At 45.2% G+C, this 12,222-nt stretch overlaps 1 protein-coding gene across 4 annotated transcripts in view; it reads left to right on the top strand.

Annotated features, from left to right (window-relative positions):
* LPP (LIM domain containing preferred translocation partner in lipoma) overlaps nt 1-12,222 on the top strand; it is a 327,230-nt gene that overhangs the window by 134,756 nt on the left and 180,252 nt on the right. For all 4 annotated transcript variants that reach the window (XM_056498467.1, XM_056498470.1, XM_056498468.1 and 1 more), the window contains one exon: nt 8,936-9,048. In XM_056498467.1, coding sequence (XP_056354442.1) covers nt 8,936-9,048 — 113 coding nt within the window. The remainder of the gene's footprint in view (nt 1-8,935; nt 9,049-12,222) is intronic.

Below are 12,222 nucleotides of genomic sequence, written 5' to 3' on the forward strand. Positions count from 1 at the left end.
CATATTTAGTAGGTACCAGCAAAAGGAACCAAACCACCACCATTCTCAATAAACATTTATATATGGAGCTAGAATCATAGAATTGTTTAAGTTGGAAAAGATTTTCAAGATCATCAAGTCCAGCTGTTAACCTAACACTGCCAAGCCCATCACTGAAATTTGGATATGAAGCATTGCTATTTAATTTGAAAAAAAATATGATAGAGGTGAATTCTATGTATCTAACATTTAATTTTATCTTAAATTACCTTTAGGGATTAAGGATGTAATTTACTATTCAACTGTTACTCCAGTGAATTAGAAGGCAATTAATTTTATATCAGAAAAGAAAGAAAATCTAGATGCTTTTCTGCTCCCCAGTAGCACTGACTGACTGCAGTGGAAGGAAGAAAGCCAGTGCTGTTTGCATTGGTGTAAACAGTGAACTGGGATACATTTGATGAAGACACATTTTGCTTTCATCTTCCAAGACTGGATGTTTGTAAGTGTGACATAGGGAGGGGTGGCAATGAGGATTGGAGGACTCAGAGGATGAGTGACCCAGTTTGGAAACTAGTCCATGGGGATTTGTCTGATCAGCTCATCTGAGCACTGCACTTGCCTTTCCTGCTTGCCAGTCTCTCAAACCAGCAGCAGAAGACTCAGCGAAGACAACACCTTGAAGGGAGGTTGACCCTCTCCTCCAGGAATGGTCTGCTTATGGCAGTGGGGTTTGTTTTCCCTCTCCTTTGCATTCTGGGCCAAGAGAGTGGATCTAGTCCTTCCAGATGTTCTGCAGCACAGGCCACTGCTGACTCTGAGGCTGAAGCCAAGGCTGCAGCACATGGGTTTCCTCTGACTGCTCAGATTGCAGCTCGCCCCCAAAATGGGAAAACAATACAAAAACAGGCATAGGCAGAGATAAATCCAACATTGCTTAAAACCATTGGCTGCAGTTTCCAAAAGCTGAGGAAGTCCCTTGACAGTGAAGAGCTCTGAGAGATGGGTTTCTTGTGATCTGTGCAGTGTTTTGTATTTCATCACTAGGGACAGAGAGGGTTTGGTTGAAGATAAGATAGGTTGTGTCTTAAGGACGTGGTCCCCATCTTCCCTGTCTGCTGCCTCAGGGGAGAAGGCTGACCAAATAAACAGACTCACTTTCACTGTGCTTTGCAACAGCAGCCAGGGAAAATTAGGGCCTAATCCAGTGGCATAGCTCATTTTTTTCAACTCCTTCACAACAGCCCTCTTTAGTAAATTAATGCATATGTCAACTCTTGTCAGAAGCTCTTAGCAATGAACAAATGAGTTCAACACCATAATCTAATAAACAAATAGATAACCTGTTCCAGTTTGTTCTGAGTGAGGCAGTGTTTCCCTTGTTGCGTGGTTTCATGGACCCTGCACTCTCAGAGGAGAAGGGTGGTATGTGGGAATGCAGCCCATTTCCTCTCCAGGACAGGGTTTTCTCTCCTGACTTAGATGCCCTGATTTTCACTTGTTTACGTGGAAATCTCTCCCTCTTAGCAGGCTGTTTTCTGTCATTAAAAGAAAAAAAAAAAAAATCATTCAGAACTACTTATGTCCCGGTTATTGGATCTGAGCAGCTGCAGCTGAAAGTGAGATCTCATTGTACTAATGGCTGCACAAGCAAGATGAACTTTATGGTCATGTCTACGAATGAACACCGCAGAGAAGGCAAAGAAAAGCTTTTCATGCTGGTGGACAGAGACACAGTGGGGTTAAATGACATCCCCAATGCCCTAAAAGAAGTCTATGATAGGGAAGAGTGCTTAGAGCTTTTTTGTTAAATCTTAACGGTTCTTCTTCTATTTTAGCACAGCTTTAAAACTTTTATTGACGTTTTAAAATTCCATGTAAGTTTTAAAGTTCACTAAGCTTTAGTAAAGGACTGTTGTGTTTTCCAAGAGTCACATCTATGGCAGAGAAGTTGGTGTGGGGCATTAGATGGAGTGCTCTGCCCCACATGGAAAAATAAGCTGAAGATCAAAACGCAGCCCTCTGTCGATGGCTTTGTGTGTTGTAAGCCTGATGTGTAGGAAGCTCTGCTGGTGTGCATGTGGGAGGACAATCCAGCATGGGGTTGTACCTGCCTGTCCCTCCCTGCCACCACTGGGGTGCAGGAGCATTGGCTGGGATTTGTTAGGAAGGATAGCACTTGGTGTCTACAGCCACCAGCTGAATGGAAACGCTGTCTCATCAAAAATACCCATTGTTTTCACAATGAGGGGCGTCCACGGTGGTGAAGCAGATGAGATTTTGCATGATTTGGAGAACTGAACCCTTATCTCCTACCCTCCTGCTAATTACTGCCTTTGGGGTGTTTTGAGAGGAGGTCAGGGGGTGGAGGGGATTTCCCTCCAGCCTTGGTGACCAGAGCTGGGCACAAACTTGCAAGGGGTACAGCTTCAGTCCCACTGGCTATGCCTGAGTGGTGTAAAACCCAGTTATCTCTTGAGAGAGTAAAAAATGGCTTTTGAACTGCTGCCTCATCTCAGACCCTGATGGCAAAGCAGCCAGCGCTGGATCTTCCCACTGGCACTCTCCCACATGGCTCCTCTGTCCCCACCAGAGTCTCATCTGCTTCTCCTGAAAGCTTTAGTACCTTATTCTGGCTCTAGTAACACTGGAAGAAGTCCAGAGTGATTCCAGCAGAGCTATTTTGGATTTGCATTTGCAGGAAGAATTGTACCTAGAGGTTTTAAGTTAATCGCACGGTCATTTTTCCTCTGTATATTTAACCACTGCGGTTAATTAGCATTTCAAAGTTTCACAGGCTGCTTCTTCCATTATCTCAGCCAGTTGTGAAAGGCAGTGTGGCAGGAGGGTGGTAGTCTAACTGCAGTTGTGCAGATAGGAAAATTGCTGGGAATTGTTTCCAGGGAATCCCAGGGGTTTAAATCCTTGGATGGCAGGGTGAAGGTGGAGGTGAGGATGCATAACCATGGTACACGTTTCCTATTGACTCTCCATGTAGTAAACAAAATTACCAGATGATTGTTGGCGTGTGGTGGGTTTGGTTTTGTTTTTGTTTTGTTTTTTGTTTTTTTTTTCTTTCTTTTTTTTTTAAATTTAAAGAGAATATTTTAAGCAGGACTGCGATTCATAGTCCTGAACTGTAGGGGACTAATGTTCCTGTTCTCCAGCTGGGAGAAACTAATTCAACATCTTGTGTTGTAAACACTCACTCATTTTAACTGATTACACCTCCAATGTTCCTCAAATCACTAAAATTACTAATTGCTATTCCTTACACATCAGAGAGTGAATCCTGAATAATTAACCCCAAATAAAATTAGATGAATTGGCCCTTTTAATTAGAATCCCTGCTGCTGTTTGTTCTGAGCTTCCTTTTCTTACTGTTAAGAGACTTTTAGAATGATTAAAACTGTTTAAGACTTAAACAGCCAGTGACCTTTTAATACAATGTAAATCCATAAAAGCAATATTTCAGCTAGCAGGTGGTGAAGTAAATTTTCGGTGCAACTACCTGACAGACTCAGTATTCCTTTTTTAAATGCTGAGGATGAAATTAGCCAGTATTTTGTTTTCTTCCTTATGCTTATTAATACAGTAGCTGATTAGCACAAGTAGTTCAAATGGTGGGATTAGTGATTGGTAAGAGTGGTAATTTAAACAGTGCTTTGGGTTGTTGGAGCTGCTTTATTTTAGAAATCACAGGCCAATGTGGTACATTTAGGTGGATTGTGGAGCTGGTGTGTCATCATGCAACAGTTTCCCCTGCACTGACATGGTTTCAGTGACTCCTCACAACATGGATGGGGCCAAAACATGATTTTAATTGTGTGTTTTCCTTGCCTAGTAGTGTGTGTTAAGTACAGATGCTACAGGAACATGTTCACTTTGGGAAACTTGGTAAAATGTGTGTTCACACCTAGGAGGCACCAGGTCACATTTAGCTGAAGTTTTCTATAAAAATCCTGTGGTGTCACTTTGCAGCAGGAAGTTTCCCAGCCCCTGTGGTAGTACTGGGATATTCTGCAGGCTCCTGCAATGGTCACTGTGGAATACAGGTTCATGGTAGCACACTTCAACAGGATTTTAGCCTAGTGCTCAATAAATTAGGGTTTGGGTGTAAATCTTAATGGTTTCAATGTAGAAAGCTTTGGCTTTCTGCAGTAGAAGGTAATACTTGACTGAGTAATGCCTCTATCTGCTCGGTACTTTGCCAAATGGAGTCTGTCTGGATCAGAACAGAAACACAGCAGTGGGGGTTTGCTCCATCACTATCCTTAGTCTGGTCTCTGAGTCAGGGCTGAACTGTGTTTCTCAGGTGATTCAAACTGATTCTGAACCAGCTTCAGAATCAGAAATTATCAAGACAACAATCAGAAAGGGTTATTTTTGCTTGGAAGGAGAAAATCGAAATAGCATCTGACATATAGTCCTCAGATGCCAACCAGAGGTCTGGGAAGACCAGTGTAAGCCCAGTTTTTTTGTTTAATAGGTTTCATTAACTTACTGTTTCAGTGAAAAATATGGTGCTTTGCTTTTTCGTGTTTCTCTGTGTTTTCCCCCAAAGAGTCTCTTTCACTGAACATGTGAGCCCTTCTTCAAGTCTGGAAGCTTCGAAGCCACAAATCTTCTTGTCTAAACAACTGTGTCTGTCAAGGGGGGAGGCAATTACTGTGCTACAATTCATTTGTTGGCTGGCAGATATATCTCCTGAAAACAAAGACTTGAGACATGAGCCTGATCCAGCAAAAAATGAAGTGCACTTAAAGTTTTAAAGGTTAGCCTGTAAGTGAGAACAGTGTTTGCTGCATGAGACAGGATGTTTTTCTCAGCTCGTACTTGTACCCAGAAGGTATCAGGCAGCCAGTGGCAAAAATTTTGTGAGTTTTTATTCACCCTGACAGGTTTGTGCTGATGTAGGTGTCTGTTAGGGCTTTGAACAATTTTATATTTGTATACTTAAAAGTGTAATAGTGAAATGTTTAATGCTCCTTGGAAAGTGTAAGAGGGGAAATTTTGGGGTGGAGAGGGGTAAAATCTTCCAAGTGCATCTACAGTGGTACAATTTGATTGGAGCCAGAAGCCAGGCTGGGGCCTGGGAGGCATCACTTCTGCCAATGGCACTGCTATTGCTTCCTAACATAACCATGATGAACTCACCTAATTTCTGCCTAATTACTTGTATTTACAATGCACAAGTGTTCTATGGCTCGGGGGGGGGCTGTTACTGGGCTGCAGTCCCATCCCTGCTGGGGGCAGCAGGTGATGATCAGTGCAGGAGCTGCAGGGGTGCTGAGGGGAGAGTTCAGAGCTGTGGTTTCACTGCACATTGCTCTGCTGTATCTGAAATAACCAAGCTGGGCTTGTGTCCCACTGCACAGCCCCCTCGTAGGTTGGCTCATGGCCTTCACAGCTGTACCAAGGGGGAACAAGTAGCTGGTGCAACAAGGACTGTTTATTTTTTCTTCTTAAACATATGGTACCAGGTAGAGATTTCTCATTGTAAGAGCTGAAGGCAGGCAAGTCTCTTCACCTGCCTTGAAGTACTAATTGCCTTCTGGAGGTACCTTGATACTTCTCTTTCGACAGAACTCAGTGCAGTCACTCTCATAACCTGAAATACATCCAAGTGTTCAGGTGGAAGTCAACCAAAATGCTAGTCTTGGTGCTGAACAATAATCAAAACTAATGAGCCTTTTGCCCATCTTATCCCTTATTCATGGAGGGACAACCTGGTTAAATCAGTCAGGAGAGGGTGAGCTCAGGGTGGGCTGTGTCCTCCAGCAGCCCATGGTTAACTGGTAGCCCCAGAGCCCCGTTCTGCTGAGGCTGCTGGTGCACCTGAGCAGAGCAGGGATGGTCCCTTGTCCAGGGGTCCTGCCTTGCTCTGGGACACTGAAGGTGGTCAGCAGAGGGTGGCAGTGATGTGCTCTGCCTGGACATGAGCTATCCACCTCCGCCCACGACTTGCCCAGCTCTAAGTAAATGAAATCTGACTTGCAAAGCTCCAGGGGTGAGAGAAGGTCCCAAAGGTACACTGTAGGGACACTGTGCTTAAAGGGACTATAAGCTGGCTATCAGGTTCTTTTCCTCTTTTACTCCCTCAAACCTAGAGCTGTTTCTTCCCCCCATCATCTAGAATCATACACTGCTGAGGACACAGATTTGAGTCTTTGCATGCTTCCCTCTCTGCCGGAGGGAGACTTCCAGCACTGCCAACAATAACAATGCAGTGACAGCTTTCCCTTCTGCATCCCAGGGAATATTCTCCCGCCAGTGCAGTGGGAACAGCATCAGCTCCTGTGGCTGTGTGTGGGAAAGAGGAAGGCGCAGTGGCAGAATAAATAACTGAAGCTGTGAAGGAGAAAGGTCCATCTGTTCGCAGAGGACCAGGAAAAGGCCAAACATCTGCAAGGTCCCCCCAGTTCATCAGGCATCTGCTCAATGATTCCCAGTCTACAAACCTTCCCACTTGTGGGGAGTGTGGAGCCAGCAGCTTATCTAGCACAGGATGGAGTCAGCAGAGCTGGGCTGGGATGTGGTAGAGCCAGCTGTCTCCTACTGCAAAGAAGTGTTTTCTTCCAAAGTCTAAGAGAGAGCTCTTTTCCTGCTCCTTTTCTGAGAAATCTTGCCAATGTTTTGTTTTGTTTTGTTTGTTTTTTTCTTTCAGAAGAAGTGGGTCTTCCAAAGGGGCAAAAATGGTATTTTGTATATGTTTATTCTAACAGTCATTGCTAGATGCAGATTCTATTTATGCAGAAAACCTTCCCCTTACCCTGTCTCATCTCCTCCAGCATATTCTCTACCATGATTTTCCTTAGGTGTTTTGAAGGATTTTAATAAAGCAAGAGTGTCTGACTAATGTGCTGTGCAGGGAGATCAGTCTGGCATCGGAGCCAGGACTAACTGAGAAACATCATCTGAAGCATAATCGTGAGAAGTCTGTCGCTGGAGTTGAATTTGTTTGCAAAATCATGTTGGCTGATTGGAGGGTCATTTTCAGAGCAAAGGAGAAAAGTTTAAGAAGCACTCAAATATCCCAGCATTTTTTAGAACTAACCCCTTAGATATTAATTTCAAAATCTCTCTTCTTTTTATTTCATATTGTATTTCACATGATTCAAAACAAAAGATTGAATTAATTATAGGGCAATGAGGAGGATACTGCAGGTATTATTGGACATAAGTTTTTGAAAAATCAATCCTGAACTCTATCATAGCATGAGCCAGTGGGTTTCATGGGATTTTATGTATTGGAGCAACATGATTGTCTTAAATTAATTTTCAGTATGTTGTTTTTGAGCTGTCTTTGAGCATCTGTATTTAGGATGATACTTTCTTAGGGATTCAGAAGGGGTTTTTTGAGTCCCATCCATGCTCATTTTGGAGAAAATGGGAAGGAATTACTTTCCTGGTAAATAACATCTCTGAAAGTCCTAGGGGAAGTTTGTGTCTTTCAGTGATTCAAAACAGAAGAGAAAAGCTTTTGAGGGCTGCAGACTCATCTGCTTCCCATGGCAGAGAGCATGGAGGTGCTGTGCTGGCAGTGCTGCCCAGCTGGTGCCTGTGCCTGGGCTGGGCTGAGCCTAGGGCTTTACACCTGGCACAGGTGGCCCAGAAGGCTGCAGGTCACAGGGGTTTGAGTCAGCACCTTCCTGAGTGGTTTGGAGCCTGCTCCTTGGCATTTAGGGTGGTGCTGAGGGCATCTGGCCTGAACACTGTGTAATGCTGCATGGAGATCTGGAGTGTCAAGTAGGGAGCTCCTTCCAAAAGCAACAGTTCCTATACATGTGAAATACCACAATTTTATTAATCTGAAACCTTCTATCCCAGATGCTGCACTCACAAGAGCCAACAGCAAACAACTCTACTTGCAGCATCAATCTTCATAAGAACAAATAAAAGCATACCAAAGTGGTCCAAATTGCAGGCAGCTGCCTTCCCTGGAGACAAAATCACTGCTAATGGGAAATGCTCTTTTTTCACCATTAGGAGGTGCTTTCAGAGCCTAGTGTCCTGCTGCCTGCAGCCTGTGCTGCTCTGTCCTTGTTTTCTTTCTCCTTTGTGGTCCCACCAGAAAGGGGAATTCCTACAAGAATTTCATTCCCATGAAATTCTCAAGAACTTCTCTCTGCTCCCACCTCCCATCTCTATGCTAAGCTGGATGGCTTCACAGCCAGTATGTGCTGCTTTGTCTTCCCATCAGCACTTTTGGAAGATTAACATGAGCAAGTTGAATTCTAGAAATTTTGTACATCAGCCGCCTTGTAAAAATCCAGAGTTAAGAGAGGTGGATTCATGTGTGCTTGCACCTGGCCCATCACATGGCTGTTGTCACTGAGAAGAGCCTGTGATCTTCCCAGCAGTTCTTTGTATGAAGCTATGAGGTCCTTGTGGAAGAGGAAGATGCAGAGTGTGGCTGCCTGCCAGCAGCAGGGATGCAGGAGATGGGCTGGTCTTGATTTTGGGCTCCAGCTCCAGCCCTCCATGTCTCTTCTGCAGCAGGGAATCTGCTTTTGGACAGCACCTGATGCTGTCTTTAGGGGCATCAAGAAGAACTGGCATAATTTAGCACATGGGGGAAGTGAATTGGATGGGATCCATTGCAAGGTTAGACAGGGGGTGTTCGTTAGTGCAAGTTTTGTTGTTGCCTGTGGCAGGTTTGAGATGTGACTTGGATCTTGGAGCTGCTTGTTGGTGCCTTCAGGCTTTGTGGCACATCACCTTTTGCTGTGGAATCTAAGCACCCCTAAGCCATCTGCTGCTGTTACTGAGCTGTGTAGCCATCTCCTGAAGCAGTGAGGGGTGAAGCTGAGCATTAATGGTTAAATAATATGTTATGTCCTGTGCCACAAAACCGATGGGCAGAGCTGAAAGTATTGCGGAGTTCCTCCTGATCATCCATGTCATGATGTGGGGAAATGCTGCTGAGTCTAAGTTCTTCCATTCTCTCTCCTAGGGGACTTTCTTCCTCCCCCACCCCCTCCTGTGGATGACCTTGGGAACATCACATCATCACAAGGTGCCTTTCCCCCTCCACCCCCTCTGGATGATGTTTCTTACAATGTGCAGGTAAGAACACAAGAATTTTGTCATTTGTGCAGAACCAGTCCAGAAATTGTGGAGTTGAATGAATGATAATGAAATGAGGTGGCAAAGTTCTGGTTAAAAATCATAGGTCAGGAATAACCGAGTCAGCTTTAACAAGCTGTGTTTCCCAAGCAGGGGATATTTCCATTCAAAACTTGCTGGGCTATTAAAGGATTTTTCCCATCCGGCTTGAATTAGAAGACTAATTGCCTTATGCCGTTGTGATGGCAAATGGGAGTGAAACCTTCCCAGAATGAATTGTTTTCTGGAATGGCCATCTCCTTCCATGGGCTGTGGAGAGACTTTAGGGCGGTAATCTGATCCTAAAAGTACTTTGTTTGGATGCCTAAAATTAAGTGAAGCAAATAAGCCCTGGCCCAGGCTCCAGTGATGTGATTAAGTCCCTTTTCACCCTCTTTTTGCTGGCTTGGATCTTCTAGCTTTGCCATCTGGATGAAAATGCAACTTCTAAGATGCATGAAGTAATGATGTCCAAAGGGAATATGGACAGACCTTGAACACCTTTGAAAGACAGGAACACTTTTGTACAGGTATTGCAGGTTTGCCTGGAATGTCAGGTCTGTGTTTGCTCAGGCAAATTCTGGAGAAATGAATTCAGACTTCCAGGACAAGGCAGTCAAGGTGATCAAGGAGCTGATCTTCCCAGCGGAGACCAGAAGAGTTTATTTTGTTAGCTGACCAAAAGAAAGGCTGAGGATGGGTCTGGTTGTAAATTTGAAATGTAGTTGGGGAATAAGCCTGTAATTCAGCTCTATGTGAATGTTGGTGCAGGAACAGGAGAGGCTGAGCTTGCCAGAAGTACCTCTATGCTGGTGTTCAGAATTTTTTTAAACACTGGATCTCCAAAGATCTGAAAGTGCCTTCTATGAGAAGTACTGAGAACAAAGAGAGCATGGTCTAGGTTTGAGGCTGAGTCCTGTAACCACATATCCACAGGCATGGGGCTGCCCTTGACAGCCCTGGAAGATGGTGCAGTCCTGTATCCCTCAGTGGGTTTGAATATGACAGTAGGCCAGCAGACAGGCATTAAACAGGATTCAAAGGGCCTGACTTAGTTCCTGACCCTCTCATCTACTCTAGAGTCAATTTGCCTGCGTTGTGCCTTGGGAAAAACAAAACATTCCCCCCCTTATGGGCTTACTGTCATCTCTTGCCTGTGGCAAGATGTTCAGACACTGTGGCAAAGCCTCAGCATTTCCTGCAATGGGCTTAGTGTTGGAAGCAGCCTTTGAGCAGGAAGGGGTTAACAGGGATTGTGTTCTCCCTTGCCAGGAAAGGCTGCAGCATCAGGGACATTGCCAAGTGCAGAGCATGGCTTTTCCCAGCCTTGGGGGAATGAAGTAATTCCCCAGCAAGTGTTGTTCTGTCTTTTATCTCTCTGAGAAGAGTGGCCCCCGTGGGAGCAGGGGAGCTTCCAGAGCGCCCTGGGCAGCCGTGGAGCAGCAGCTCCTGGCAGAGGCAGGGCACTGCCTGCAGGGTGCCTGCACGGGAGCCTGGCCAGCACCCAGGGGTCCTGCTGCCTCACAGGATTCCTCAGGGTCAGGCTTCTCCCTTCCCAGGTCACCCAAGCAGAGTACCTTGTGTTCTTATTGAAAGGAGCTCGCTCCTGCCGTGGCTCCAAAAGTGTCCCGAGCCACTCGAGGCTGTCATGGGGATGTGCCCCTTGGTAGAACCACTCAGCAGGACAGCTCTGCCCTCTGAGCTCATGGAATTGCTGTTTGTCACACCCTTTCTCTCTGGCTTTGGGGAACTGGGACTGGAGCTGTGTTCAGTGTTGGGTTTTAGCAAGAGCTTGGTTAGAGCAGGATTCCTTTGCATGGTGTCCTGCTCAGAGGAAGGGGAGCCTACCTGTTGTAGCTGAGCAGTCCTGCCTGTCACCACCCCAAATGCAGCCAACACAGCTCCCTGCCTTTCATCAGCGCTCTCTGGTCACCTACTCCCCTTCCTTTTCCCGTCCTTTTCTGTAGGAAATTGGGAGCAGGCTAAAGTCAGGGCTAAAGTCGGGAGCCAGCAGGGTTTTGTATTGCAAGATCAGCTCCTTATTTTTCAGGAGCTGCAAAAGTCATGCTGAAGCAAGATGTAAAGCCCAAGAGAGAAGGAAAAGGGCAGGTGGTGCTGGAGAAAGCTGCCCAATGCCTTTGTGCATCAAACACAGTAATTTTCTCAACTCTGGACAGGCGAGCTAAAGGAGCTAAAGGAGCAGAACGAATGGTGACTGTGTTCCTTCTGCTGTGAGGACATGGCTGTGTGAAATCAGGGGTCTCATGAATATGTGTTGGATTGGGCTTCAAGAGGCTGATTTTGCTCTCCAATGCCAGCCCATGTAATTACCATGCCTCAGTTTCCCCACTGCTAAATGTAAGTGCTGCAGCAGCAGACCCAGTTCCTGAGCATTGACCAGACCTGAGGATGCTCTCTGGGGTGGTTTGGTCCCTGTGGGCCTGGTGAGAGCCCTCCAGATCTGCTCCAGAGTTTGAAATTCATCTGTTCCATGAAATCAGACGTTTTACATCAGAAATTTCTCTCTGGAGGGTACAGTGCTGATGATAGCTTATAAAGTATGTGTGCTGTGGGGCTCCAGGTAAAGCTTTTCATACTAGGTGTTAAGTTGATGAGGACAGCAGGATAGATGCTTAGTTTACTATCAGTTTGTGTGTTACTGTTACCAGAGGGCTGAAAGCTGCACAGCTTATTACAGTTTAAGCTAAAGCTTAAGAGCAGCAGTTAAAATAATAATACCCAGTTTTCATGGACCTGTTTATCTCTGGATCTCTGTTTGGACAGTGGAACTGGCTACTTAGGATCAGATCCAAAAAGGTACTTTAGTATCTGACTTATGCTCTGATGGAAATTGGAAGAGGGCTGGGTCATGAAATACCTTTGTGATAGATCTGGCATTTTCTTGTAATTTCTGTTTTCCCATCTAGATCCGTCAGATTCAGATTCACAGCAGAGCTGTGGGGATGAAAGGGGAAGTAAATTCAAACTCTTATTAACTGGAATGCCCTTTATTTAGGAGAAAAAAAAAAAAAAAAAGGAAAGAAAAAGCAATATTTATTTTTAAAAGAGTGTGTTTGGGCTGGGGGAGAGTTGTGTTGGGAAGTTCCCCTTCGGCTGCAGCCGGGGAAGGCAAGG

The sequence above is a fragment of the Oenanthe melanoleuca genome, chromosome 9, assembly GCF_029582105.1.
Source record: "Oenanthe melanoleuca isolate GR-GAL-2019-014 chromosome 9, OMel1.0, whole genome shotgun sequence".
NCBI classification, from domain to species: domain Eukaryota; kingdom Metazoa; phylum Chordata; class Aves; order Passeriformes; family Muscicapidae; genus Oenanthe; species Oenanthe melanoleuca.